Source organism: Saccostrea cucullata, unplaced genomic scaffold (assembly GCF_032062105.1).
Source record: "Saccostrea cucullata isolate Sc308-1 unplaced genomic scaffold, CSIRO_AGI_Scuc_v1 ctg3703, whole genome shotgun sequence".
NCBI classification, from domain to species: domain Eukaryota; kingdom Metazoa; phylum Mollusca; class Bivalvia; order Ostreida; family Ostreidae; genus Saccostrea; species Saccostrea cuccullata.
This window is the reverse complement of record NW_026940419.1, coordinates 69,275-95,364: the sequence shown is the minus strand read 5'-3', so window position 1 is coordinate 95,364 and position 26,090 is coordinate 69,275. Positions and strand designations below refer to the sequence as shown.

At 34.8% G+C, this 26,090-nt stretch overlaps 1 protein-coding gene across 1 annotated transcript in view; it reads left to right on the top strand.

The window, feature by feature from the left end:
• Positions 1 to 542: 542 nt before the first annotated feature.
• Positions 543 to 26,090, top strand: part of LOC134255382 (NACHT domain- and WD repeat-containing protein 1-like) — a 33,564-nt gene continuing 8,016 nt past the window's right edge. The window contains exons 1-25 of the mRNA XM_062737898.1: positions 543 to 637; positions 1,129 to 1,556; positions 2,419 to 2,621; positions 2,840 to 2,955; positions 3,053 to 3,264; positions 3,516 to 3,644; positions 3,843 to 3,971; positions 4,081 to 4,292; positions 4,485 to 4,624; positions 4,712 to 4,814; positions 4,922 to 5,468; positions 6,689 to 6,841; positions 8,082 to 8,227; positions 9,702 to 9,913; positions 10,020 to 10,173; positions 10,929 to 11,097; positions 11,299 to 11,655; positions 11,975 to 12,214; positions 18,092 to 18,210; positions 18,462 to 18,616; positions 18,791 to 18,938; positions 19,654 to 19,843; positions 20,967 to 21,085; positions 21,345 to 21,573; positions 23,252 to 23,407. Coding sequence (XP_062593882.1) covers positions 603 to 637; positions 1,129 to 1,556; positions 2,419 to 2,621; positions 2,840 to 2,955; positions 3,053 to 3,264; positions 3,516 to 3,644; positions 3,843 to 3,971; positions 4,081 to 4,292; positions 4,485 to 4,624; positions 4,712 to 4,814; positions 4,922 to 5,468; positions 6,689 to 6,841; positions 8,082 to 8,227; positions 9,702 to 9,913; positions 10,020 to 10,173; positions 10,929 to 11,097; positions 11,299 to 11,655; positions 11,975 to 12,214; positions 18,092 to 18,210; positions 18,462 to 18,616; positions 18,791 to 18,938; positions 19,654 to 19,843; positions 20,967 to 21,085; positions 21,345 to 21,573; positions 23,252 to 23,407 — 4,801 coding nt within the window. The 5' untranslated portion in view covers positions 543 to 602. The remainder of the gene's footprint in view (positions 638 to 1,128; positions 1,557 to 2,418; positions 2,622 to 2,839; positions 2,956 to 3,052; positions 3,265 to 3,515; positions 3,645 to 3,842; positions 3,972 to 4,080; positions 4,293 to 4,484; positions 4,625 to 4,711; positions 4,815 to 4,921; positions 5,469 to 6,688; positions 6,842 to 8,081; positions 8,228 to 9,701; positions 9,914 to 10,019; positions 10,174 to 10,928; positions 11,098 to 11,298; positions 11,656 to 11,974; positions 12,215 to 18,091; positions 18,211 to 18,461; positions 18,617 to 18,790; positions 18,939 to 19,653; positions 19,844 to 20,966; positions 21,086 to 21,344; positions 21,574 to 23,251; positions 23,408 to 26,090) is intronic.

Sequence of the window (26,090 nt, the reverse complement as noted above, 5' to 3'; positions counted from 1 at the left end):
ATGTAAAGTGTACGTTGTAATTTCTCATGTACAATTTAAACATCCTAGCTGAAGACCTTATTATGATATAATAATATTAGGCCTATGTAAGGAAAAGGAGTCAGTCATTACCCCTGCAGATCCTGATTTGAACAAACCTGGATCTACACTACCTGGGGATGCTTCCACAAAAGTTTCATGTCTTCTATCACTGTGGTTACTTTAGAAGAGGATTTTTAAAAGATGCCATTGAAGAATATTAGATCAGTAGGAAATATATAAGTAGAATGTAGATGTAAATACCAAAAAAAAAAAAGTTGCAATGTAGAATGCGATTTTTTTTAAATGGTGAAGGCGAAGAGAAACGAAATTGATGCCTCGCTTCATGTGCAGTCCACTTTATTGTTTGTCTATTACCTTGTTCCATACTGCAAAAATCTACGATCCACCCATGCAGGTAGAATACGAATCACTGACGCGTATTTATTCGTTCGATACTAACTGGGCAACCTGTTTTGACCCGTGTCTTCCGTTTACGAAGTGTTTACAAATGCCTGAAATGGACATTCGGTCTTTTTTTTAAAGATTAAATATAGCTATGAATTACAGTTGATAATAATACAATGAAGAAGGTACGAAATACTGGAGGACAAAGCAGGTAATGCTTAATTAATTATTTATATGAATGACAGGAAAATACACGAGAATGTAAAGGTCGTAATTACTTTATCATAACTTTCACTCTTCTCCATATATACAAGATGATCAGTGAGAATGTCAAAACCAAATTATCGTGCATGTAGTACATCGTATCATTCTGCAGTGTTTACACGTAACCAGGTAAAAAAAAACATGCTCGGTTTAAATGATAAGGTGGCCAGTTCGTGTAAAATTTAAACAATATATTACGAATTGCCTAGGTCATAGAGATTTGTAAAAATCCTTTTGTTCAAATTTCTTCGAATTAAAATCCTAATTATGACATCTTAATATTTACATAAATATGACATCTTAATATATCAGCATTGAATTTTTAAAAATTCGTATTATAGAAATTCAGCGATTTGTGCACAGAAGTTGAGTTTTTTTAAAAAAAAATTTGGCAATTGTGACAATGTCATTCAAAATTTTTGAACTGGATTATTTCAGCTCAAAGACAGCAAAGACGACCAGTCAGTCAACTGTGGCAAGACCCGTGCCCCACAAAGTATGCTCCTCACAACCTTCCCATTCACTAGACGCCAAGGCGAGGCCGCCATTAAAATCCAGGATATCTTCTTTCGAGGCCAACAAAACATCGAAATTCCCTACAAAACAGAAAGCCACAAAAGGTTGTACCTCATTAGAGAATAATGGACGAGTAAAATCGGGTTCAACAAAACTGCCGGAATTCGACACTCTGTACGCTCAGATAAAACAGTATCTGGAGATAAAGAAGTCGGCTTCGAAATCTCAATTTGACGACTCAGAAAAGGACGTCAGCCAATCTGCTCATTTCGTTTTATTTGGTGATGTTACTAAACCTCTCCCCAAAACATCGAAAGTAGTTCGAATATTCACAAGCAGTACATTTACAGGTATTACAAGTAATACATTCACAGGTAATACAAACAGTACATTTACAGGTATTACAAGTAATAAATTCACAGGTTAACAAATGCAGTACATTTACAGGTAATACAAGTAATAAACTCACAGGTTACACAAACAGTACATTTACAGGTAATACAAGTAATAAATTCACAGGTTAACACAAGCAGTACATTTACAGGTAATACAAGTAATAAATTCACAGGTTAACACAAGCAGTACATTTACAGGTAATACAAGTAATAAACTCACAGGTTACACAAGCAGTATATTTACAGGTAATACAAGTAATAAATTCACAGGTGAACACATGCAGTACATTTACAGGTAATACAAGTAATAAATTCACAGGTTAACACAAGCAGTACATTTACAGATGATACAAGTAATAAATTCTCAGGTTACACAAGCAGTACATTTACAGGTAATACAAGTAATAAATTCACAGGTTAACAAATGCAGTACATTTACAGGTAATACAAGTAATAAACTCACAGGTTACACAAACAGTACATTTACAGGTAATACAAGTAATAAATTCACAGGTTAACACAAGCAGTACATTTACAGGTAATACAAATAATAAATTCACAGGTTAACACAAGCAGTATATTTACAGGTAATACAAGTAATAAATTCAAGGTTTACACACCCTGTATATTTACAGGTATAACATAAGTAGTTTATTTACAGGTTCACTTTATAATGAATGAAATATAAAGTAAAATAAATGAAAAACAATATTACTTTTTATTCGTTAACAGTTTTGCAATCCATTGCATCTCTTCTTGTGTTGTAAGTGAACATATATGATTTTTTTTAAATTTAAGTTTGATTTACTAACTTTAGACACCATGCTGGAACGGAACATGCTTCTAGAGGAAACGTATCCCAGAATAAAACTGTTTTGTCAGAGCCGAGGTTACGACTTCCAGGTGGTGGACATGAGATGGGGGGTCAGGGATGAGTCTACAGATGACCACATGGGTACAGAGCTGTGTCTAAAGGAACTGACCCAATGTCGAGACATGTCTACTGGACCATTCTTTGTTGTAAGTATAGATCATTAAATGTTTGAAGGGTTCACTTTCTTACATAAAATTGATTTGATATATTTTATTTATTGCTTCAAACATAAATGATTTAAAATTGCAGTTTCTGATTTTTTCTAATTTCTAAGTTCAAATGGTCAACTTTTCAGCCATTTTCATAAAACATTCATGTACATATATATTTATAATTATTTTTTTTATATATTAATCATCCCCAGACATTATTATCACATAAGTACGGATACTGTGCACTGCCGAGAGAAATAGACGCCTCAGAGTTTGAGAAGCTTTTGAACTGTGCCCAAGTTGAGAAGAATACTGCATTGTTAAAGAAGTAAGTACACTCGTTATGCTTTTCCAAATGTCTAACCTAAAAGATCATCTTTTCTTTTATTCAGCTAATATTATTAAAATATATTTGTTTAATGTAGATGGTACATTAGGGATGACAACTCTGTACCTCCGGTATACGTCTTGCAGTCCATCAGCAAAATCTTACCAGAATTTCTTTCGCCAGAAGCCGATAAAAAATTGGCAGCCAAGTCAAAATGGTGGGAGGATAACGATGCTATGCAAGGAGCTCTTTATGAAGCCGCTAAAAAGGCAGTAGGAGAAACGGAAGCTGAGAAGTACGTCATTTCCGGTAAATATCAACATTTACTACCTTCTCCAATACAAAGAGAAGCTGAAACAAATACCAAAAATAAATATATTCGAATATTTCAGCTGCACAAATACTATTACCGATATAATTTGCTTTAAATTGTACCAAATGTATCATTAAAAACATTGAAAAACTCCAAAATAGTATTCTAGATATCTTTTTCTTAACTTCCAAATAGTTTAACGATAAGAAATAAGTTTCAATGTTCAAAATTGAAACACTTTTTTCAGTCTCTGAAAAAGAAGTAAAAGCTGGACTACTGGATGTAAAGGATGCAAACAAACATTGTTTATGGTTCAAAAGAAATATACGGGGGATTGACAAAGCTGGGTCATCTAGACTTGTTTCTAGATTTACAGGTAAATTGCGCGCACACATTCTCTCTCTCACATACAATAACAGACATGCGCCCTCTCTCAGACAATCGTATATGAAGTCCTTTCATTGACTTTTTAAACTACTTCAGGTTTTACAAGCTTTCCGAAAGTATGGGGGCATTTCATAAGACATATTATTTGATATCTGAAGTATTTTAGTTTTGTGTTCTCTAATTATAGAATGCTTGGGCCCAGATGAGAAAATTAAGAAGGCAAAGATGATGTTGAATGACTTGAAGGAGAAGAAAATCCCAAAGGTCCTCTCCCCTGAAAACATCTGTTCCTATGATATTGACTGGACAGAAAAAGGTAGTTCTGTTGTTCACGTATTTAAACAGATTCTGAAAAAAAGTATGAGAAATAATCGTTCTAATTTAAAATTGATATTTTTTACATAAAAAAATTAATTAATCTATAGGGATTGACCAAGAAAACACCCAACACAAGGAGTACCTTAGGAAAATGACTTCTGATTTTGAGACACATATCTGTCGATTAATAAAAGCTGGAATCGAAGAAAGAGAACAAAGCACATTCAAAAACAACGCACTGTTTGAGGAATGTCTTCAACACCTTAGATTTGCTCATGAAAAATCCGAAAATTTCCATGGTCGTGGCCATATCATGAAGGTAATCATCAACATATGTTTTTGAAAACATTAATGAAATAATGTCAGAGAACATGTTAGATAGACACAGTTTGAATTTTAAGACATGGTTATTCGAAGCACACATTTTTGCTCTAGAACGAGACAGTTATACAGACTGTGATATTAATAGCTGTCTTGGAATTGAAGTATTTAATTTTTCATCATATTTCAGAAAGTAGAATCCTACCTGAACAGCGATGACGATGCTCCACTAGTTATCCATGGCGAGTCTGGCTCTGGTAAGACCTCCATTATGGCCCAGACAGCCATGATGACCGACTCCGCCGTTCAGGACACGGTGGTTGTCATCAGGTAAAACATTCCTCAGTTGGTGCATTTAAATGCTTTTATAACAGAAAAGGAATAAAACGCTAATATATGTACAATTTTCATGCTTAGATTCATTGGGACTACTCCCAGGAGCTCCAATATAAATTCCCTGCTGAGAAGTATTTGTCACCAAATCAAAACTGTTTACGGCGATACATCAGTAACTTCAGAGGTAAGTAACAGACACTGCCAATGCAATTTATTTTACACTGTAATATATCTTTTCCAAATTTGTTTATTTGATGTTGCATCTATTAATTTTATACTTATTTACTTCAGGAGCCAAAGGAGCTTGTCTTAGAGTTTCAGAGATGTTTGCAAGATTTACCGACGAAAGACAAAGAGCTTCTCCTTCTTTTAGATTCGATGGACCAGCTAGATACTTCCCATCAGGGTCGACAGCTTGGATGGATGCCAAGCTTTGTACCACAGCATGTCAGAATTATAGTGTCAACCTTGGAGGACGAGAAATATGAATGTTTCCCCTCCATCAAATTTCTGTATCCGTCGTCAGAAAATTATATTGCTGTGGAAAAATTACCAGAAGTTGATGTGAAAAGTATTGTCGACTCTTGGTTAAAAGGAAAACACAGGACGCTTACAGAGTCACAGAGAGACTTGTTACTGCGGTCGTTTGATGAGTGTCCACTTCCGCTGAATCTGAAGTTGTCATTTGATGAAGCGTGTAGATGGACATCATCAGCAACGCAAGATTCTACCAGACTGCAAACCACAATACGGGACAGCATCAATCGTCTCTTCTTCCAGTTAGAGAGAATGCATGGTGAACTTTTTGTATCAAAAACACTTGGTTACATTACAGCTGGTAAGTAATACAAAATGTAGCTATGTAGTTGTTCAAAACAATGAAGACGTTAAGAAGTTCTCCAAATCAAATTCGAATTTGAAGGTTAATAAAATTGTTTTTTGGGTAGCGGCTGCATCCCGTTATTGGCAGCCCTATTTTGTATTCATATGAAGCAGAATTTGTGCAAAATATATGCGTAAAAAGATATGGAGATAACAAAAAGTACTCAATATGAAAGTCCATAAAACAATACAAAATAGGAGCAGAGCAAACACGGACCTCTAAAACATCAGAGGTGGGATCAGGTACCATGGAGGAGTGAGTATTCCCTGCTGACCGGTCACACCCGCCGTGTGCTCCTTGTCATGATTGGGAAATAACGGAAAAATCCGTCGTCAATTCAATGTATAAATAATGGACTAACAATTAGTATGAAAAACGTCAATCAGCATTTGACTTAATGATCAATTGTATTTGATGATATTAGGAGAAAACACTTGCCGTGGCCTTCAACTCCACATTAAGATATATCGACGATCGACGTACTGTCAATTAACAATGGTAATTTCCATTCTTATGTTGATACGATATATCCTGGTGAGCTTGAGATAAAAGATACCACAGAGTCTGACACATCTGTTGCATATTTAGATATTTTACTTGAAAAGGACGTTAATGGTAATCTAACAATTAAGCTCTATGATAAACGTGATGACTTAAACTTTTCTATCGTCAACTTCCCTTACTTATGCAGCAATATACCTTCATCATCATCGGAGTTAATATATCTCAGTTGAATCAATACCCAGGGGCATGCTGTACGTATGAACAATATCTAAAACGAGGTAAATTATTGACAAATAAGTTGATGACACAAGAATTCAACAGTCTCGTTTAAAGTCATTATTTCTTAGTTCTATGGTCGATACAAGGACCCTGTCAGCAAATACAATTTATCATTGAGTCAAATGCTGACTGGCGTTTTTCTAACTAGTTGTTAGTCAATTATTTGTATAATGAATTGATAGAGGATTTTTCCGTTATTTCCCGATCATGACAAGGAGCACACGGCGGGTATGACCGGTCGGCAGGAGGTGCTTACTCCTCCATGGCACCTGATCCCACCTCCGATGTTTTGGAGGTCTCTGTTTGCTCTGCTCCTATTTTGTATTGTTTAATGGACTTTTGACCTTGAATACTGTTCGTTATCTCCATATGTTTCATTTTATAATTTAAAGCAAAAAGTGGCCTCTCAGAAGGAGAAATAGAGGACATTCTAGCCTGTGATGATGACGTACTTAATGACGTATATACTTACTGGACGCCTCCTCTTCGTCGTCTGCCTCCATTACTTCTACTTAGACTTAAGGCGGATTTAAGTGAATATATTGGTAAGTTAAAAACCTTAATATTGATTTAAAATGTCTTATTTTGTTACCCTTATTCACAGAAAGTAGGGTATAATAATTTTGGGCCCCTAGGTCCATTTGTCTGTCATTCTGTCTATGTTTAACACTTTTGTTTCCGGAAAATATCTGAAAAAGCCTATGAACTTTTGAAATTTCAAACCACAATTCCCTTTCACCATGAAATTGAGATAAAAATATTGAAGGGCAAGGTAATAAAAATTACCCACTTTGTCTGTATGTAATGCTTTAAAAAAAGATATCTTGAAGAATATTATACACTTATCCACTGGTTGTGAGTGGGATAGCTCTTTTATCAAACCCGCGACAAAACTATTCCCCGAGGGCTTGCCCGAGGGGAATAGTTCCTGTCAAGGGTTTGATAAAAGAGCTATCCCACTCACAACCAGTGGATAAACGTTTTATTATACTGATGAGTGATGTATAATATAATTTCTGAGGTTTTATTTTTTTTTTTGGAGTTGGATAATTCTGCAAGAATAATCTGAAATCCCGATGACGTCACAATGCTACTGAAGTCATTATGACATCATCAGTTTAAAGATGTCAAAAGATCTTTAAACTCTTGTTTAAAGAAATCAAAATTGGCGGCAACAATTGCATGAAAATTTTCCGAGGGTGGATAGCAAAAATTATTATACGTCTGTTAGATTGTTTCCTATATGAAGTTCAGAAGGTAAAATAACTATCTTTTATAGTTCAGGCATAGCAAAGCTATACCCCGGGGTATAGTTTTTGCTATCCACCCTCGGAAAATTTTCATGCAATTTTTGCCTCCAATTTTGATTTCCAGCGATAAATCTATTGACTGATGATGTCATAATGATTTCAGTAGCATTGTGACGTCATCGGGATTCAGATTATTCTTGCAGTATTATCTTACTCCCAAAAAACTCAAACCATAGAAATTATATTATACATCAGTATAATAAAACGCTTATCCACTGGTTGTGAGTGGGATAGCTCTTTTATCAAACCCTTGACAGGGACTATTCCCCGAGGGCTTGCCCGAGGGGAATAGTCCCTGTCAAGAGTTTGATAAAAGAGCTATCCCACTCACAACCAGTGGATAAGTGTATACTATACCCCGGGGTATAGCTTTGCTATGCGTGAACTATAAAAGATAGTTATTTTACCTTCTGAACTTTATAAAGGAAACATTTTAACAGAAGTATAATAATTGTATTTATTTATAAACTTACAGTTGAGCGAGGTGCTGATAGGTTGACCGTGATGTACTGGTACCACAGACAGTTTATACAGGCAGCACAAGACCGCTATTGTCGAGAAGAGCAGAGGCTACACGCAGCACTGGCCGACTTCTTCAGTGGAACATGGTCCAATGGTAAAGTATCTACATGTATATGTATTTACTCCAGGCCTGAAGATCAGGGATACAATATTTTACAAACGCAAGTTTGAAATAAAACACTGGATAAATAATGCATACATAAAACTTCTAAATCATCAAATTGTAAATTTTATGATGTTCAAAGAAGATGGGCGCATTTGGCGTGTGATCTGCAAGAATCATTTGCACGAAACATTTATGGTTTAAATGTCCATGATTTGGTTGGCTGAAGATAACTTGTCAGAGTTTACAAACACGTCCATAGGTTTTTTTCAATTAGTTTGAAAGCGTGAGATTGTAACATTTTTGTCCGTTTTTCCTAGGGGGTACTATAACATAGTAATGTTTCACAAAAAATAAACACCTAAAATATTTAATGCATATAGATGCATGATGCGTGTACATGTACAGTGTACATTATATAGAATAGAAGATTAGAATTGATTTCGCTCGAGAACCAAACTGAACCAAAATTAATCTAATTCAAAATTTTGATATATATAAAAAGAAACTGACAAAATAAATGGTTGTTTGCATGAAAAAAATAATTAACGCCCCATGCCAGACTCGAACCAAAAACTTTTCGATTCCAGTGCACTGAACAGGTAGCCCAACTTCCTAAGCTATCACCGCTACACATACAAAGTTGATTTTAAAAGGACAAAGAAGCACCACATTCACACATTTGGATTTTTTGGGGAAAAGTTCATTTTTCGTGGTCTCTGGGTCTTCTCTCCATTTTTAAAAAAAGTGTATTCGTTTCTTTGAATTAAAATACAAACAAATAACGTTTCAAAATCATGGAGAGAAGACCCAGAGATAGAAAAATTATAGAAAAACGTGTTTAAAAATGTACCATTTTGTACCAAATGTCTGATCTGGCCAATTTTCAAGTCATTTCTTAGCAAATCAAAGCTCAACTTCGGGAAAACATTTTCCTTTCCTGTTGCACAGGAACCCGATAAATAAAAAAAATGTTAAAATTTCACGTGACATGTCGATAAAATTTTCACTTTCCAATTACGCCCAGATTCCTGCCGAATGCCAATCAAAAGCGCCCTCGTTGTTTCTTTCTATTCAGTGTTTATAGTAATCACGTTAATGCATGTTAAATAAATTATTTAGTTTTCTCCTTAACATGGTACTATTGTTATGTTGTGAATTTACTAGATGGAATTTAAAGACAAACTCTTCAACGATAAAGCTGCTATGTTGTAAATTTTGTATGAACACTCCTTAAATTTACAACATTTTATGCATGATTTTCTGATAAAAAATTAAATTGAATGATGTGTATGAAAAAAAGTCCGAAAAATATTATAACGTTGGCAGAAAGCAAAGTATTCAGTGAAGTACATGTAACTTTTTTTTGCCTCCAAATGTTTTCCGAGAAAAAAAAAATCACTTAAATGACGGTAAATGAGGTTTATACTATATGTATGTAAATGTATGTACTTATATTTAGGAAATAAGAAGAAACCATACAAAGATAAGTCTGGAAAAATGTCAGAGGCGGACAGGTTTGTCTCAACACAGCCACTGATGTTTGGAAGTTCATTCAATGTACGGAAGCTGAATAACTTACCTTATCACAGAATCAAAGCTGGTCAGATAGAGATGGCTAAGAAAGAGAGCTTGTGCAATTTTAGATTTATGTTTTGCAAACTACTTGCCACGTCCTGCAGGTAAGATATTTATATGCAAAGTCTTTGAACGAATCAGTTAGCGGATCAAATTATTCTTGAATTCAGTTGTTCCTTATAAAGAATTTTTTTCTTCAATGTTTTACAGCAATCTACTGTCTGATTATACGCTTTCTACTGAAAAGACCAGTGACAAAGAAATTTGTATAATCAGAGACACGCTACAGCTCTCTGAGCATGCGCTTATCTTTGACAAAATGCAACTTGTGCCACAGTTGATTGACAGGCTTTCATCAGAGAAGGTACAGTAACAGTCAAAATGCTGTAAAATAAGTAGTTTGACTGTAAACATTCTTTTTCTTTATATATCCGTCAAAATGACCGAATTTTTTAGAAATAAGTTTGATTTTTCACATAAATACTCGTAAGATAAATTTAAAAAAAAGATACTGCATGGAGTTCTTATTTGATAAATAAATATCGCTATAGTTTTTTTAATCGTGTATTATCAAACAATGTGCTTGATTTCTCATTGGCCCTTCGTTAGCAGACCTGTTTCTAATTGTCATGAAAGTATTATTAATAATTTAAAACTAAAGACCCCCACGAAAACGTCTCTCTTATACTTTAGTAGCATGGTATTCGACATTTCGATCTATCCACAAATGTTATCGGTGATTATTTTATTTTTCATTCATACATTGATTTCAATATATTCCATTAAATTAAAAATAAAAGAAGTAACAGAGTTTGGCACATCTGTTTCGGTTTTTGAATTTTTTTTACTAGAAAATGACAATATTGGAAAATAACAACTAACCTTTATTTTAACGTGATGGCTTTAACTTTTCTGTCGTGTAAGTACTACACCATACCCTTGCTGGTAAACAAAGTCCATTATCACCTGCATAAATGTTTTAATGTATCCCAGATAATTCGATACACAATAACATATTCTGCTTTTATTATGCGGTGATGACCCAGTCATATACTTAAAACACATGTATTTCTATTACTTTTCCAAAGCCTGTACTTGGTTTTTCTTCTGATACTTTAGATTGCCGACTCCTTCCTGACTCAGCTGAAGGACTACCCCTTTAGCTACTTGCTACCCTATCACAATATATTAATGAAGCCCGGAGGGTCCTTAGTCTACTCGTTATCGGGTCACACTAAAGAGCTGAGAGCTGTGGATATGAAACAGGATGGTTCAACCGTAGTTAGTTGTTAGTTTATATATATATCAAAATTTATCTTTTTAAAAAATCAGATATTAACTAAGATGAAATTTATATGTATATAGTGGTTTCTTTACTTTGATTTTTGTGGGATGAAACGAACTCTTAACATTATTGATACGAGTGTTTTTGATAATAATTAAAAACATATTGAATTCATTTTAATATATCTGAATTTTTTCTTCAAAGGTGCAAATCGCCCTGATAATAGCATCAAGCTTTGGGATGTTAAAAACGGAAAGCTGATCAAATCAATCGAGAACGTTACTGGAATAGCGGTTAAAGTGTTCTTTATTTGTAACGATTCGATGATCTTGGTCCATTTCGTTCATAAACTCGTTGCAATTAAAGAAACTGGAGAGGTTGCATATACAATCTCTATCCCAAAGGAGAGAACTCTTTTGTGTCCAGCGAACAAAGGCAGGGTTGTCTTTCTTGTTTTCCAAGACAATACCATAGACTGGTACGATGCCCGTACTGGGAAGAAGACGGACACGATTAAATGTCAGGAAGGTGTTCATTTCAGCGAGACGGGTGTAGCAGTCGGTAAGTTATTTTTCTAAATTTCAAGATAAAGGCTTGATCCTAAGATAGAAAACAAAATGTGATTTTTTTAAAAAAATAAAGGAAAAATTAGTCCCCTGGATGTCTTTTTTGGAAAGTCCTCCCTATAAAAAAAAACGAAACTTTATTAAATAGTATAAATGCATACTAGTAATATTAATTTTGAAAATTTAATAGAAAATGAGACTTTGGACATTTTTATACAATGATTATTCTGTATTTTTATCCCTTTCAATTTTATTTTATGCCTTTTCCTAAGAAATTGTTTTTTTGAAGACAAAAAATTATTTTGATTCTATAGGCTCTAAATCATTAGTGGCCGCTACAGTGGAACCACGGGAGAAATTCATTGTGTTTGATCTAATGACAAAGAAGGTGTCGCTGTATAATGTTCCGTACCCAGAGAAGGTTAAACGACGTCATATCATCAAGTCTCTAGCAATAATGCCAGATGAGAGGCACGTCATATTTTCCATCCGATTCGACAATGATATCAGATTTCTAGACACCGCTACCATGAAAGAGGATAGGTGTATTGAAGGTATGAAACTTAGAATGCATCTTGTGAGTTGTAAGATCTTCACCAGGTTGTTTCTGTTCTAGTGTTTTTTTTTATTTACGTGGTTAGATTTGAGAACCTATATTAAATAGGGGAGTACATATATCAATTGAGCCATTAGAACCCAGCCGTCCACTCATTTTTTTCGAGAATAGTATTTTCTGTAGTTTTGATATGTAAATGAAGGATATGGAGATAACGAACAGTATTCAATCTCAAAGTCCATAAAACAATACAAAACAAGAGCAGAACAAACACAGAGAAACATCAGAGGTGGGAACAGGTGCCATGGAGGAGTGAGCATCGCCTGCCGACCGGTCACACCCGCCGTATGCTCCTTGTCATGATCAGGAAATAACGGAAAAAAATCCGTCGTCAATTCAGTGTATAAATAATGAACTAACATTTGGTATGAAAAACGTCAGTCAGCATTTGACTCAATGATAAATTGTATTTGCTGATAAGGTCATTGTATCGACCATAGAACATCGACCATAGAACTTACGAAATGATGACTTTAAACGAGACTGCTGATATTCTTGTTTCATCAACTTGTTTGTCAATAATATACATCGTTTCAGAAATTGTTCATACGTAGGCTCTTGCGTATCGAATCAACTGAGATATATATACTCCGTATGCAGGTGATGAAGGTATATTGCTGCATAAGTAAGGGAAGTTGACGATAGAAAAGTTAATGTCATCACGTTTATCATACAGTTTGGTTGTTAGATTACCATTCACGTCTTTTTCAAGTAAAATATCCAAGTACGAAACAGAAGTGTCAGACTTTGTGGTATCTTTTATCTCAAGCTCACCAGAATATATCGTATCGACGTAGGAATGGAAATTACCATTGTTAATTGACAATACGTCGTCGATAAATCAAAATGTCGAGTTGAAGGCTACAGCAAGTGTTTTCTTCTTTTCACGTGTAAGATTTTGCATAAATTCTGCTTCATATGAATATAAAAATAAGTCTGCTAATAACGGAGCGCAATTTGTACCCATGGGAATTCCAATAAATTGTTGGAATACCTGGTCTCAAAAAACCACATAGATATTGTCAATCAGAAACTCAAGCATCTTCTTGAAGTCAACTTCAGAGTACTTATGTGTCCAATCAGAATCTGTTTTAACAAAATAATTTTGCAAATGACCAGTGACGAGGTAAGTAAATTTACGAGTTCCATTTTTATTGAAGAAGCAGCTGTCAATGATATCAAAAGCCTGTATTTTAATTTGTCGTGGGGAATTGTTGTGTATAAAGTTGCAAAGTCGTAAGTTTTTAAGCTGGTGATTTTTGTAAAGTCTTGTGATTTCAAATTGTCCAATAGTTCTTCAGAATTTTTTAGTATCCACATCTGATTCACACCACTTCTTGAATATATAGTTGCACAGTACTCTTGACGTTTTTCCTTCACTACTGTCAATATCTTAGTGAGGAGTAACGAAATAGGCTTGGTTGAACAATTAAGGTAGGTCCGTACTTTAAGAATTTTCTGTCAAACTGATAATTTTTCAATTTGAATACCTTGAATAAGTCTTAAACTAACTAAAACACCCATAAAAGGCATATCTTTGCAGGTTAATTTTCATACAACAGGTCTCAGAGCACATACCTCTAAAAACTCAACAGCCAAAATTGAACATAAAAAAGTGTGATATCATATTTCTCTTAGTTATGCAGCAAATCACATCAAATTTATGTTAAAACTTATGAAGATCAAAAATATTTATTTGCCAAGAGAATATTTGAAATCTTTACTGCAAAACATTAACAAATTGATGTTAAGTCTGTCCATGTCTTTCAGGAAAAAATCTCAAAATATCTTTATTTTTTATAATTCTCAAAATTCAAACTGTTTAGATGCCATTTTTTCTTTAAAATTATTAAGAATTATATCTAATGTTAACAAAAACACATAATTTATTATGGTTGACCAGAGAATTTTTAACAAAACAGTCTTTTGAAGATGTATACCCCCATTTTTGGAATATCAATTTTTTCAATTATTCATTGCAAAATTTTTAAAAAGTAAAAATTAAATGGATGGTATAGGCTCTAAATCAATAATATAGATCTCAGGTTAGTTTGCTTAAAAGAAAATTAAAAAGATTTAGGTCCATAAAAGCAAGTAAGAATTTTGTGTCTGTGTATTAATTACTAAATGACATATAGATCTTATGGACAGAGTGCAAAGTGTTAATTTCCATAAATAATGTATATTAAATGCTTTGTATGCACAATAACACTATAATAAACAAATATATACTTGCTAAACCATTTTCAATCACCCAAAAAGATTTTATATCAACAGACAAGTGAGAATCAGAATTTTATATTGATGTGTAAAATTAGAAGCGGATCCGTAAAAGTGTGGGCCTTCCTTAAATCCAAGTTCTTCTAGAATGCAATTTATATAATGAACCTTACAAACGAAGACAATGATGTTACCTGCTTTGTCGGCAGGAACCAGTACGTACTGATCATGTAATCTATGTAATTCTTTTTAGGTCACCTGAGTAAACTCAGGTGACCTATTGCTATCTGTTTTCGTCCGTCGTCGTGCGTCGTGCGCTGTGCGTCGTGCGTTAACATTTGAACATTTTCAGCTTCTTCACTGCAACCACTGAACCAATTTCAACCAAATTTTGCACAAAGCATCTATGGGTGAAGGGGAAGAAAATTGTGAATTTCGTGATCCCTGCCCCCCTGGGGCCTGAGGAGTGGGGCCAAAACCACTAAAATTAATGCAATCTTTAAAAATCTTCTTTACTCCTGGACATCAAGCGGTCAAACTGTTTGCATGATTGTAATCAGCATTGAGTCCTCTACCAAAATTGTGAAATTTATGGCCTTGGGGTCAGGGGTTCTAGTGCTAGGGCGGGGCTAAATAAGTATATAGTGAAAATGCATTATTTCTATGAAAATCTTCTTCTCTGCTCCTGGTTATTAAATAAACCAACTAAGTGCATAGTTATGATGAGCATAGATTTGCCTCTACCAAAATTGTGAATTTTTAGGGCCCCAGGGTCAGGGGTTCTGGTGTTAGGCGGGGCTCTGTTGATTATATAGTGAAAATACATTACTTCTTTGAAAATTTTCTTCTCTGCTCCTGGGTATTAAGCAGATGAACTATCTATTTAGTTATTAACAAGGGCCTAATCTTCCAGAATTGTGAATGTCAAGGCCCCAGGGTCAGGGGTACCATAGAGGTGGGGGGGGGGGGAGGGGCTGTACTTATAGACTGAAAATGAATGAATTGTTTGAAATCTGCTCCTTTGTATTAATCAAATATTTTTGAAAAGCAAGGATGCATTTTCAAAAATTTCGCAATGTGTGGATCTAGGCCTAAGGGTCTAGGTTCATGTGTGGTAGGGGCATTACTGATTATTGCTGAATATTACTGATTAGTTGAAATGCATTTTTGTTCCTCTGCCCTGCCTATGGGTATTAAGTTACCAAACTAAGCAACTGCTAAGTGTATAGTTAGGATAAATGATGCCTCTTTCAAAATTGTGAATGCCATAGCATCTGGCTTAAAACATGAATCAAATTCAATCACTGGAAAGATGTTGCATAATGCTCAGGTGACCTATAAGGCCCATGGGCCTCTTGTTTCACTTCTGGTTTATTGAACACAGAAGGATAGATGGTTTTCATTTTGCCTCTCAATCTCCTAATACGCGACTTCAGCATAGATCTAATACATTTTATCCATTCTGACAAGGTGTCAACGTCTTATTTTTCATATCTGGCCCATCGCCTGGCGTAATTTTGAAAGGAATCCATAATATTTATGAAATTCCGACGCCAGGGTTCCCTATATTTAGGACCTTTTAAAATAAGTGATCTAAGGTCCTCATTACTAACTATATTTACGTCACCTGTAATTACGTGTCCAGAAGGACTATAGTTATAGGGCGAAGAAGAACATGAACACGAAGGAGGATTATGTTTCAGATAGTCGGTATCCAGGCCATGTAAAGTGTTTTTATAATTGAAAATTTTGGAAGCAATGGTCGATGTATATTTTTAGGATATACAAGGTGTAGTCTTTAACTTGAAATACGGTGGAAACCAAGACTGGACCCTTTTGTGATTAAGAATATTACTTATATTAACCGCGTCAATTCCTTTATTGGCATATTGAAGTTTAAGGAAAAGACGGATTGTTTTAGCTGCATTTTCTTCCGTGAAACGTGCGAGTTTAAAAAGCCTACATGTATGATATGCAATATCCATAATCACAGATTCGAGCCTATATTCAGGTGACGAGGAATCAAAACTTGGACGTTCCTTGGCCTTTTCAAGAAGACTACCTAAAGGTTTCAAAGGGACAGAGTAAAGTTGTGTTCGAATATGATGTAGACCTAACTGTTGATTTACATAAGGTAGTAATGAATCAAAAGAGACATTATGTATTGCAGGTTTATTGTACGAACGATGCCCATGACTACGCTTACGTCTCTGAGTATGGTTAAAAAGTCCCATCACATTTACATTATTACACTGCGGACTGGAAAGATTTCCAACACTATCGACATTATCATTACATCCATAGGGAAAGGCTGTCCCTAGTTTTCTAATCCAAAATTCTTCTCGTTGTCTACGGAAAGGTGTACTCAGCGACGGACTATTTGTGTGGTCATAAATCTTTTCGAGAATTCTAACTTTCATTGATAAAATAGAATGATCAGGTGAATGAAAGTGTTTGTATAAAAGCTGCTGACCACCATGATTTATTTGAAATCGATGACCTGATATTCTTTTGTTAAGCGATCCCTTGGTCAACATGTAAATTGTCATATAGATTCTGCCCTTTCTTTTTATTGTTGTAAGGTTGAACAATGTTATGGTCCAGCATTTGTAGTTTTACAAAATGTTCTATCTGTTTCATACTTGGATATTTTACTTGAAAAAGACGTGAATGGTAATCTAACAACCAAGCTCTATGATAAACGTGATGACTTTAACTTTTCTATCGTCAACTTCCCTTATTTATGCAGCAGTATACCTTTATCACTTGCATACGGAGTATATATATCTCAGTTGATTCGTTACGCAAAAGCATGCTCTACGTATGAACAATTTCTTAACTGAGGTAAATTATTGACAAATAAGTTGATGAAACAAGAATATCAGCAGTCTCGTTTAAAGTCATCATTTCGTAAGTTCTATGGTCGATACAATGACCTTGTCAGCAAATACAATTTATCATTGAGTCAAATGCTGACTGACGTTTTTCATACTAATTGTTAGTCCATTAATTATACACTTAATTAACGACGGATTTTCTCCCTTATTTCCAAATCATGACAAGGAGCACACGGCAGGTGTGACTGGTCGGCAGGGATGCTCATTTCTCCATGGCACCTGACCCCACTTCTGATGTTTTGGTGGTCCGTGTTTGCTCTGCTCCTATTTTGTATTGTTTTATGGACTTTAATATTGAATACCGTTCGTTATCTCCATACCCTTCATCTAAGAGGTTAGAGAAAAGTCCTCCACATAGGATTTTCGAGTTGGGAACCAAATAATTAAAGTTTTATGTAGGGAAAAGAAAGAAAACTTACATCTTGAGAAAAGCAACAGTACAATTTATTATTTAAACAAGTAAAATGAGAAAGTTTTGCCAGTGAATGTTGAAGTTTGTAAGTATCGTAATATTAGATAGTAGAGATAAGGTTCCAAAGTAGTTTTACTACTGATATTCTGTTTGTCATATTTATATGCATGCCCAACCTTTTCTGGGCAAATGCTACAGTAGTATTCTAAACAATTAATAGTTATGCTATTATAACATTGTATATAAAAGAATTATACCTTATCTACTTCTTTAAATGATATCTCAGGTGATCGGAAGGATTTGACATTAGGACAATTTGTCCTTTCCCCTGATGGTTTGGAACTCTTCTACCAAGTGGGCCAAAATGTTTGCACATGGAATCTTAAAGAAGAAAAGTTCAAATGGGTATGTCACACTAGGGTCACCACCACTGCTAAACGAAAGAAATAACAGCTTTATTTTAATATGTATTTGAGGTAAAAGCTATTTACTGATTTAATTGGAATACACATTCAATCTTAATTTCTCTTAAAATACGACTATCGTTTTCTCTTTTTATTCTTTTTATCTTTAAAGAATGACTGTAAATATAATACATAAAATTGCATACACATTGTTTATTGATGAATTGAAAAGATTCTCATTTTTTTTATCAGACATTCCTTCACCCGGGAGTTGTCCTGGGTCTAGCATCCACAGACTGGAAAACCATGGTTACAATTTCGAATGATCCAATCTTGAGAGTGTGGGATCTAACCAAGAAAATGAAAGACGTCCAAACAAATAAAGTTAAACATCTTGCTCATATGTAGTAAGTAGATATGATGAGTTTTAAAGAGTATATTCCAAAATCAACTGGCTCTGGAGCTTGAATTTCCTTACTTATTTTTGGTTTTTAAAAAGGAATACTAATACCTGACTAGCAGGCATTCAATTACCTAATCTAAGTTTAAAACGGTCACTTATACAATAAATTATGTTTTAGTGATTATGGCCCTGTATCAAGTCCGCGTTATTTACTTGGGCTTGCTCAGTTGTTCATGATGGGCCGTCGAATGAAGGGAGAGGACGAAGATTATGCTGTTGTGGCCATTGACTTGGCAACAAAAGATGTAACCAGAAAGTGTCAGATGGTAATTTTTGTTCCTATAACAGCCATTTTTAACTGTTGAAAAGTTAGAACGATGTTAAAATTTATACTGTAATTAGCAGATGACCATGGGTGAGTTTTTGACGTATTATGGTCATATTATGTTAATAACCAGCTCGCTGCCAAGTATGAGCTACTGTCCTTTCAGTATGAGAAAGCAATGAACTAGACATTAGAATTACACATAAATTCTCTCAAAAAATTCTCTGAATAAGGTCTTGACAAATCTTTGGACATACCTGGTAATATAAATTAACTTTTGTTCCTCGTCCCTCTGGTATGTGAAAAAAGTAAGGCTATGGATGAACAAGGGGGCAAAGATGATTTAATCACTTCCCCTCCATCTTAGATTTTGCAAACATTTTAGTATGACAAGTGACAGAAAGAAAATATTGTGCATTCAATATGTAAATTTTCGATCAGTTCATGCACTATTAATTCACAACTTGATATGAGTTAGATCAATATTATAATAAGGTACAATATTCTATAAAACACAATTTTAATTAGAAATTTTGGAAACATAAAAGTAATGAATGTAGCGAAGTTTTTAAAAAAGTACTTTTAAAAATTTGAACCATCTTGTATACTAGTAATCAATTCTAGTTGTTTAAAAGGTTGAATCCATAGTTACGCTCTTATTTTTTTATTCCCTGTGTTATCACCGATAAAGTATGCACATTTTATATCTGCACTAGAATGAGAAACCACGCTTGTTTGAAGTTCTGAATGATACTGAAGTTATCTTATGCTCATCAGACCGGAAGTTGAAAATCCTCAATATAGATAAAATGGAAGTAACAAGAAGTTTTCAGGGGAAAATGTTCCAGCACATTCCGTTTACTGGATATGGATACCTAGAAATTGCTGTTTTGAGAGACAGAGGAGGTATTTGAATGCCAAAGACACAGAAAATAAACGCTAAATGTTTTGTGGTATTTCATTCAAGCAAAAATAATTGTAAAGATTGAAATGATATCAGAAAAATGTACTGTGTTGTGGTCTCTCTCTCTCTCTCTCTCCCTTTGTTTGACGGGCTTTTCAGCTTCTTTTCTTTTAGAACTTGATCAATTTAAACTAATTTTGGCATACAGAATTTATGGGTTAAGGGTACAAAAATTATTTATGTTACGTTCTACATGCCCATAAAAACTCAAATAATCTAAAAAGATATCTTCCTAACTCCAAGAGAATCAACCGGTTGCATAGTTATAACAAGCAATGATGTCTTTACAAACATCATTAAATTCCTTGCCCCAATTTTAGGGCTTCTGAATTGGATTGAGGATGGGTCTCTATTTCTCATGTAGTAGAAATATATAATTTCTTTCGAAACATTCTCTCCCGTTCAATATTAAAGCTAATAATTTAGGTGCATGATTTCGATGAGCAAAGATGCCTCTTCCAAGACTGACATTCATGGGTTTCTGGTCTAAAGGTATTATGTTGCTTACTTGTAGAAAAGATATAAATCATGTAGTAAAAATTTGCACGCTTTAATGTGAGTAGAGCTTGATTTTGTAGGGAAACTTGTACTCTGCAAAGAGGAGAGATTTCTCTTACCGCAATTAATCACTGTAAATAATTTTATTGATAGATCAATTTATAAAGAAAAAAAATATACGTACAAGAATTATAAGAAATAAAGTAAATTGTTTCATTATTTTTTGATGGTCAACTGGACCATCAATTCAAAAACCAAGAGATACTAATGTGAGGCCTAGATAGACAAGTATTTTATGTCTCAAGCACTATGTTTTGTTTGATCCGTGAAATAAAATTTGAGTGTACAGTGGCACACAAGTAGTTAATAGATTTACTATTTTTACTGAGTTAAAGACTTTTTATGTACTGGTTCATCCTATTCCTTTTGATTTGGTGGAACCTGTCATCTATCAGTTATTGTTTTAATACTTCTGTGTATCCTTGACAGCGCTGTATTATACACAGGTGAGCGTTTAGGCTCTTCGTCACCCTGTTCCTAATCTCAAACAATGTTATTGAATTCCAGAACTAGTTACCGTAACAAAAGGAAGGAAACACTTCAAAATTTACGATATTGGCAGTGGGATGACGAAATCAATCATCAAAGTCCCTTCTAAAGACGACTGCAGACTCAAAGAATTAACGGTAATCTAACTGTGAGATAGTTGAATGCCTTATTGACCTCTCTTTTTCGAAAAACAATTTCATTTTTAACATATACACTGTACGCTGTATAACATTTGCAAAGAAATACGTATACGGATGATGTGTATGTGATATAGCCGGGGTGATTTATGTTTCATTGTTTTGTTTTAAAAAATGTGTTTTAATTCTTATGCACACATGCATGCTCAGTATTCTATTAGTATACATGTATATATGTCATAGTTTCTTGTCATTGTAGGCTTGTCATGATGGTTCAGTAGTTATTGCTCACAGCACAACGAATCAGTTCTTTATACTGGACATGGATTGTAAATCCCTGACTGTTATCGGCGAATCTGAGTTGAAATGTGTACGATTATGTGAATTAGTACATATGACATCCTCTGGAAATAATGCATTGTTTATAGCCAATTTTGTACAGGATGGTCCATGGGAATTTCAGCTGCATAAAGTGAGGGAAAAGAAAGGTATGAACATTAATGATACTTGTCAAATACAATGTACCAGTTGCGAGTAGAAGACTCCAACAGCCTATGTTGTACTATATATGTTTTACGGTAGTGCAGGTAGTGCAGATTGAAGTTTGTTCAAATCATGACCCCCTGGGGTAGGGCGGGGCCACAATGGCCGATCAAAGTTTTACATAGAAATATATAGGAAAATTTGTTAAAAATCTTCTTCTTAAGAATTAGCAAAGGCATAAATGATCATATTAGCAGACTTATTTTTATATTCATATGAAGCAGAATTTATGCAAAATCTTTTGCGTGAAAAGAAAAAAACACTTGCTGTGGCCTTCAACTCGACATTTAGATATATCGACGACGTATTGTCAATTAATAATGATAATTTCCATTCCTACGTCGACACGATTTATCCTGGTGAGCTTGAGATAAAAGATACCACAGAGTCCGACACTTCTGCTTCATACTTGGATATTTTACTTGAAAAAGACACAAATGGTAATCTAACAACCAAGCTATATGATAAACGTGATGACTTTAACTTTTCTATCGTCAACTTCCCGTACTTATGCAGCAATATACCGTCATCACCTGCATACGGAGTATTTATATCTCAGTTGATTCGATACGCTAGAGCATGCTCTACGTATGAACAATTTCTTAAACGAGGTAAATTATTGACAAGCAAGTTGATGAAACAAGAATATCAACAGTCTCGTTTAAAGTCATCATTTCGTAAATTCTATGGTCGATACAATGACCTTGTCAGCAAATACAATTTATCATTGAATGAAATGCTGACTGACGTTTTTCATACCAATTGTTAGTCCATTATTTATACACTGAATTGACCACGGATTTTTTTCCGTTATTTCCTGATTATGACAACGAGCACACGGCGGGTGTGACCGGTCGGCAGGGGATGCTCACTCCTCCATGGCACCTGATCCCACCTCTGATGTTTCGGAGGTCCGTGTTTGCTCTGCTCTTATTTTGTATATTTGTTTAATGGACGTTGAGATTGAATACTGTTCGTTATTTCCATATCCTTCTTCATGGAAGCATCTTCAGGTAGTGTAGATTCAGGTTTGTTTAAATCATTACCCCTGGGTGTAGGCCGATCAAAGTTTTACATAGAAATATATTTGAAAATTCTTTAAAAATCTTCTTTTCTGGAATAGCAAAGGCATGAATGATCATATTTTTATGGAAGCATCTTCAGGTAGTGTAGATTCAATTTTGTTCAAATCATGACCCCTGGGTGTAGGGCGGGGCCACAATGGCCGGTCAACGTTTCACATAAAAATATATTTGAAAATTCTTTTAAAATCTTCTTTTCTGGAAGGCGGGGACACAATGTAAGTTCAGATGTAAAGGGCAAGAAAGCCACTGGTATACTACGTAGTCAAAGAAATATGCAAGTATCCTTAGTTAGTGTAGATTCAAGTTTGTTCAAATCATACCCTCTTCCTTTTAAGGATTGTTTGGGACCACTATTGGGTTTCAACTTTTCAATAATAAACCAATTTGTGCTTTTTTCCTAGCCACATTGCTCAGATGAGCAATGTGGCCCATGGGCCTCTTGTTTATGATGTCCTACTTCTATTAAGTTGTGACTTTGCAATTTCATGTCTCAGAGAAGTATAACCTGCTGATACACACATTTTGATCTTGTTTGCAGTTGGAGTTAGACTCAGAGATAACGGCTATCCACAGTCTTCGATGCATGCATTACGGGCTTTCAAGTTTGCCATTCCAAATGTCAGGAGCATAGAGGATTGGGGATTTATAACGTCATACCTCGATAATGTTATCAGAATATGGGATGCAGAAAAAGGTAACCTATTTTTTATGCTTTGAATGTATGAAGTTGGGGAAGCTTATGTAATAAATTCGGTGCCAGTCTTGCCATGGGTGTCCCACGTTAAAGTTTTTGTGTTTATATTTATAATACTCTAAGGTTCTATCCATAGTAACGTGTCAGTTTTTGGTTTCGACAAATTTCTCACCATCACTCAATGGCTGGAAGTGCCAAGTATACAACAAAAATTTGCAGCTCTCCATCGGCAAATGGCGGCGTCTCCACATGAGTGAAAAATTCTCGAGAGGGACGTTAAGCAACGTACAACAAAACATAAAAACAAAACACACAAAATAAAAAATAGAATTACTTGGAATTCTTCCTAAATGCTACCACTCTTTACTTTTGTTTTTATAGACATATTACACTTGTCAAGTAGATTATAATTAGACACATTTATTTGATATTTGTACATAGAACACTTGATCCATGATCGGAAGATTGCGTGTTTGAATCAAGGCTGCGACTGACATAAGTCGTTAAAAATGTAGCAACTGTTCATTCGCTGAACGCTCGGCACTTTGAAGTGAATTTTGTGGGTCCTTTAGATGAGGCCTTAAAAACCGAAGCCCTATGTCACCGTATCCAACGGGTAACGCGGGGGAGTCGCTAAAAAGTATGGGGGAGTCGTTTTTAATATATTCGATCAGTGCATACTATTAGTGCAAGATATATTACTGTAGTCAGCGGCGACTCACACAAATTGTTCCGACGAAAATAGTTCCATCATTAATAAGTAGATACAACATAATTGTTCATGATAAGAATAATGTTGTGTATGTCATACGTAAAAGAAACCAAAATTAATGTTAATTTTTCCTCCAAAGATCACTTTCCCCCCTAAATGCAAATAAAAAATGTTAATATTCCTACGCTCGCTCCCTCCTCAGCTTTTTTAACATGTTTGATAACAGAGAATATATAGGTCATTCTTCGGTTGATATTTTTTCACTGATGAATTGATTATACTAATATCAACAACTGTAGTAAAATCATGTTAATTGTTCGTTAATTATCATATAGTTTCATCTAAGAGAAAAAAAATAATCATTCTGTGTGTGTAGTATATTAAATGACGGAATTTTCAATCCTGAGCAGATTCCTGCACGTGTGCAGACAAACTACACATCGGGAGAGTACCTGTAAAATGTGTAACAAAACCCGAACTGGCCGGGGATTTCTAAACTGACAGTCGTTTAATTTTTATGAATCAAAATTTGTATTCATGTGATCTAATTATGAAAAAAAGTTCTGTCTGCCATCGTAACTTCTCTGTTTGCGGGAGTCCGTTTGACAACTCCATCGCACGTGTGTATAGACCAAGGCTAACTGGTCTTGCAGACATAGGTATGTGTACTGTTTGTTAGCATGGTTAGGAGACTGGGTGACCGTAATGCTACGGACTGACGGAATTTACACAAGTTCTATAACTAGACAGTGCAGTTTTATTTTTATAAATGTCAATAAACACTGTTAAACATATTAAATCTAAAAGTCGAATATCTTTGGATATGGGGTAACCCATATCTATTCTTGTTAACGTATGGGGGAGTCGATTTTCACCGCTTCGAAGTCAGAAGTGATGTAGGTCACGTCTTTTTTCGGTATATGAAAGATGTATTTACAAAAAACAACTAACCCACGGAAGGTAGCAATAGTTAAGCTTTCTGTTGGTCATTTGTCCGGCTAGCAGATCTAGATACGTCTAATTTTCTCAAACACTTCGAAACTATTCGACCGAGTGGTTAAAACATGCATAGTTTGCACAATCTACGACTTGTGTAGGGATTATAACAGTTAAAACAGCAAAAGCAAAAGTTAATCCTTCAAATGCAACAATTCAAACTTTGCTAGACTTTATAAAAAATAATAATTAAGACATTTTCTCTTCGGACAGTATTGGTTACGTAGGGGGGAGTCCTTTCTGAAAAAAAACACAACGCATAGGGGAGTCGCAAAATAAAGTGAAATGCATACATAATCTGGTGTTGTTTTTAGTTCAAGAATACATGTCAATTGGATTATATATCTTCGGAGCAGCACATGTGCTTGGGGACAAGACCCTTTCCTAGCTCAGTATGTAATTTTCTTACACATCACAAAAATTAAAAAAAGATCACGAACCCTCACTTTCAACAATGACAGTCTCTCCATAAAAAAGAAAATCCAGATTTATAATATGGAAAAATTTCTTCAAATTAATATCAACCATTTTATTTATTGGAAAAGTGGAAATATCTGGTGCATCATTCCCGCCTCTTGACTTCTTTTTTTTTTCTTTTTTTTTTTGGAGGTGTGGGGGGTGGGGGGGGGGGGTTAGAAAATTTTTAAACTGGTATATGCTTTCAATTTTATCGACATATAAATACTTTATTTTTATTTTTCATTTATCATATAAAATAACACATCTTCAGGCACAAACGATGTGTCTTAAATGAGAATATTTGCGATTATCTGGGGTTTACACAGTCAGTATTACAATCACTGGGTGAAAAAAGTGGTTTCCCATCATGGGAAACTTTATGGAAACTACATGGAAACCTCAAGTTTACATCATGTTTCTCAGTGGTTTCCGTAGCGGATGCTAGGTTATTCCGCCAAGTTTCCGTGACACGGAAACCCCCTACGCTCCGATTCCATAAGGTATCCCGAACCACGG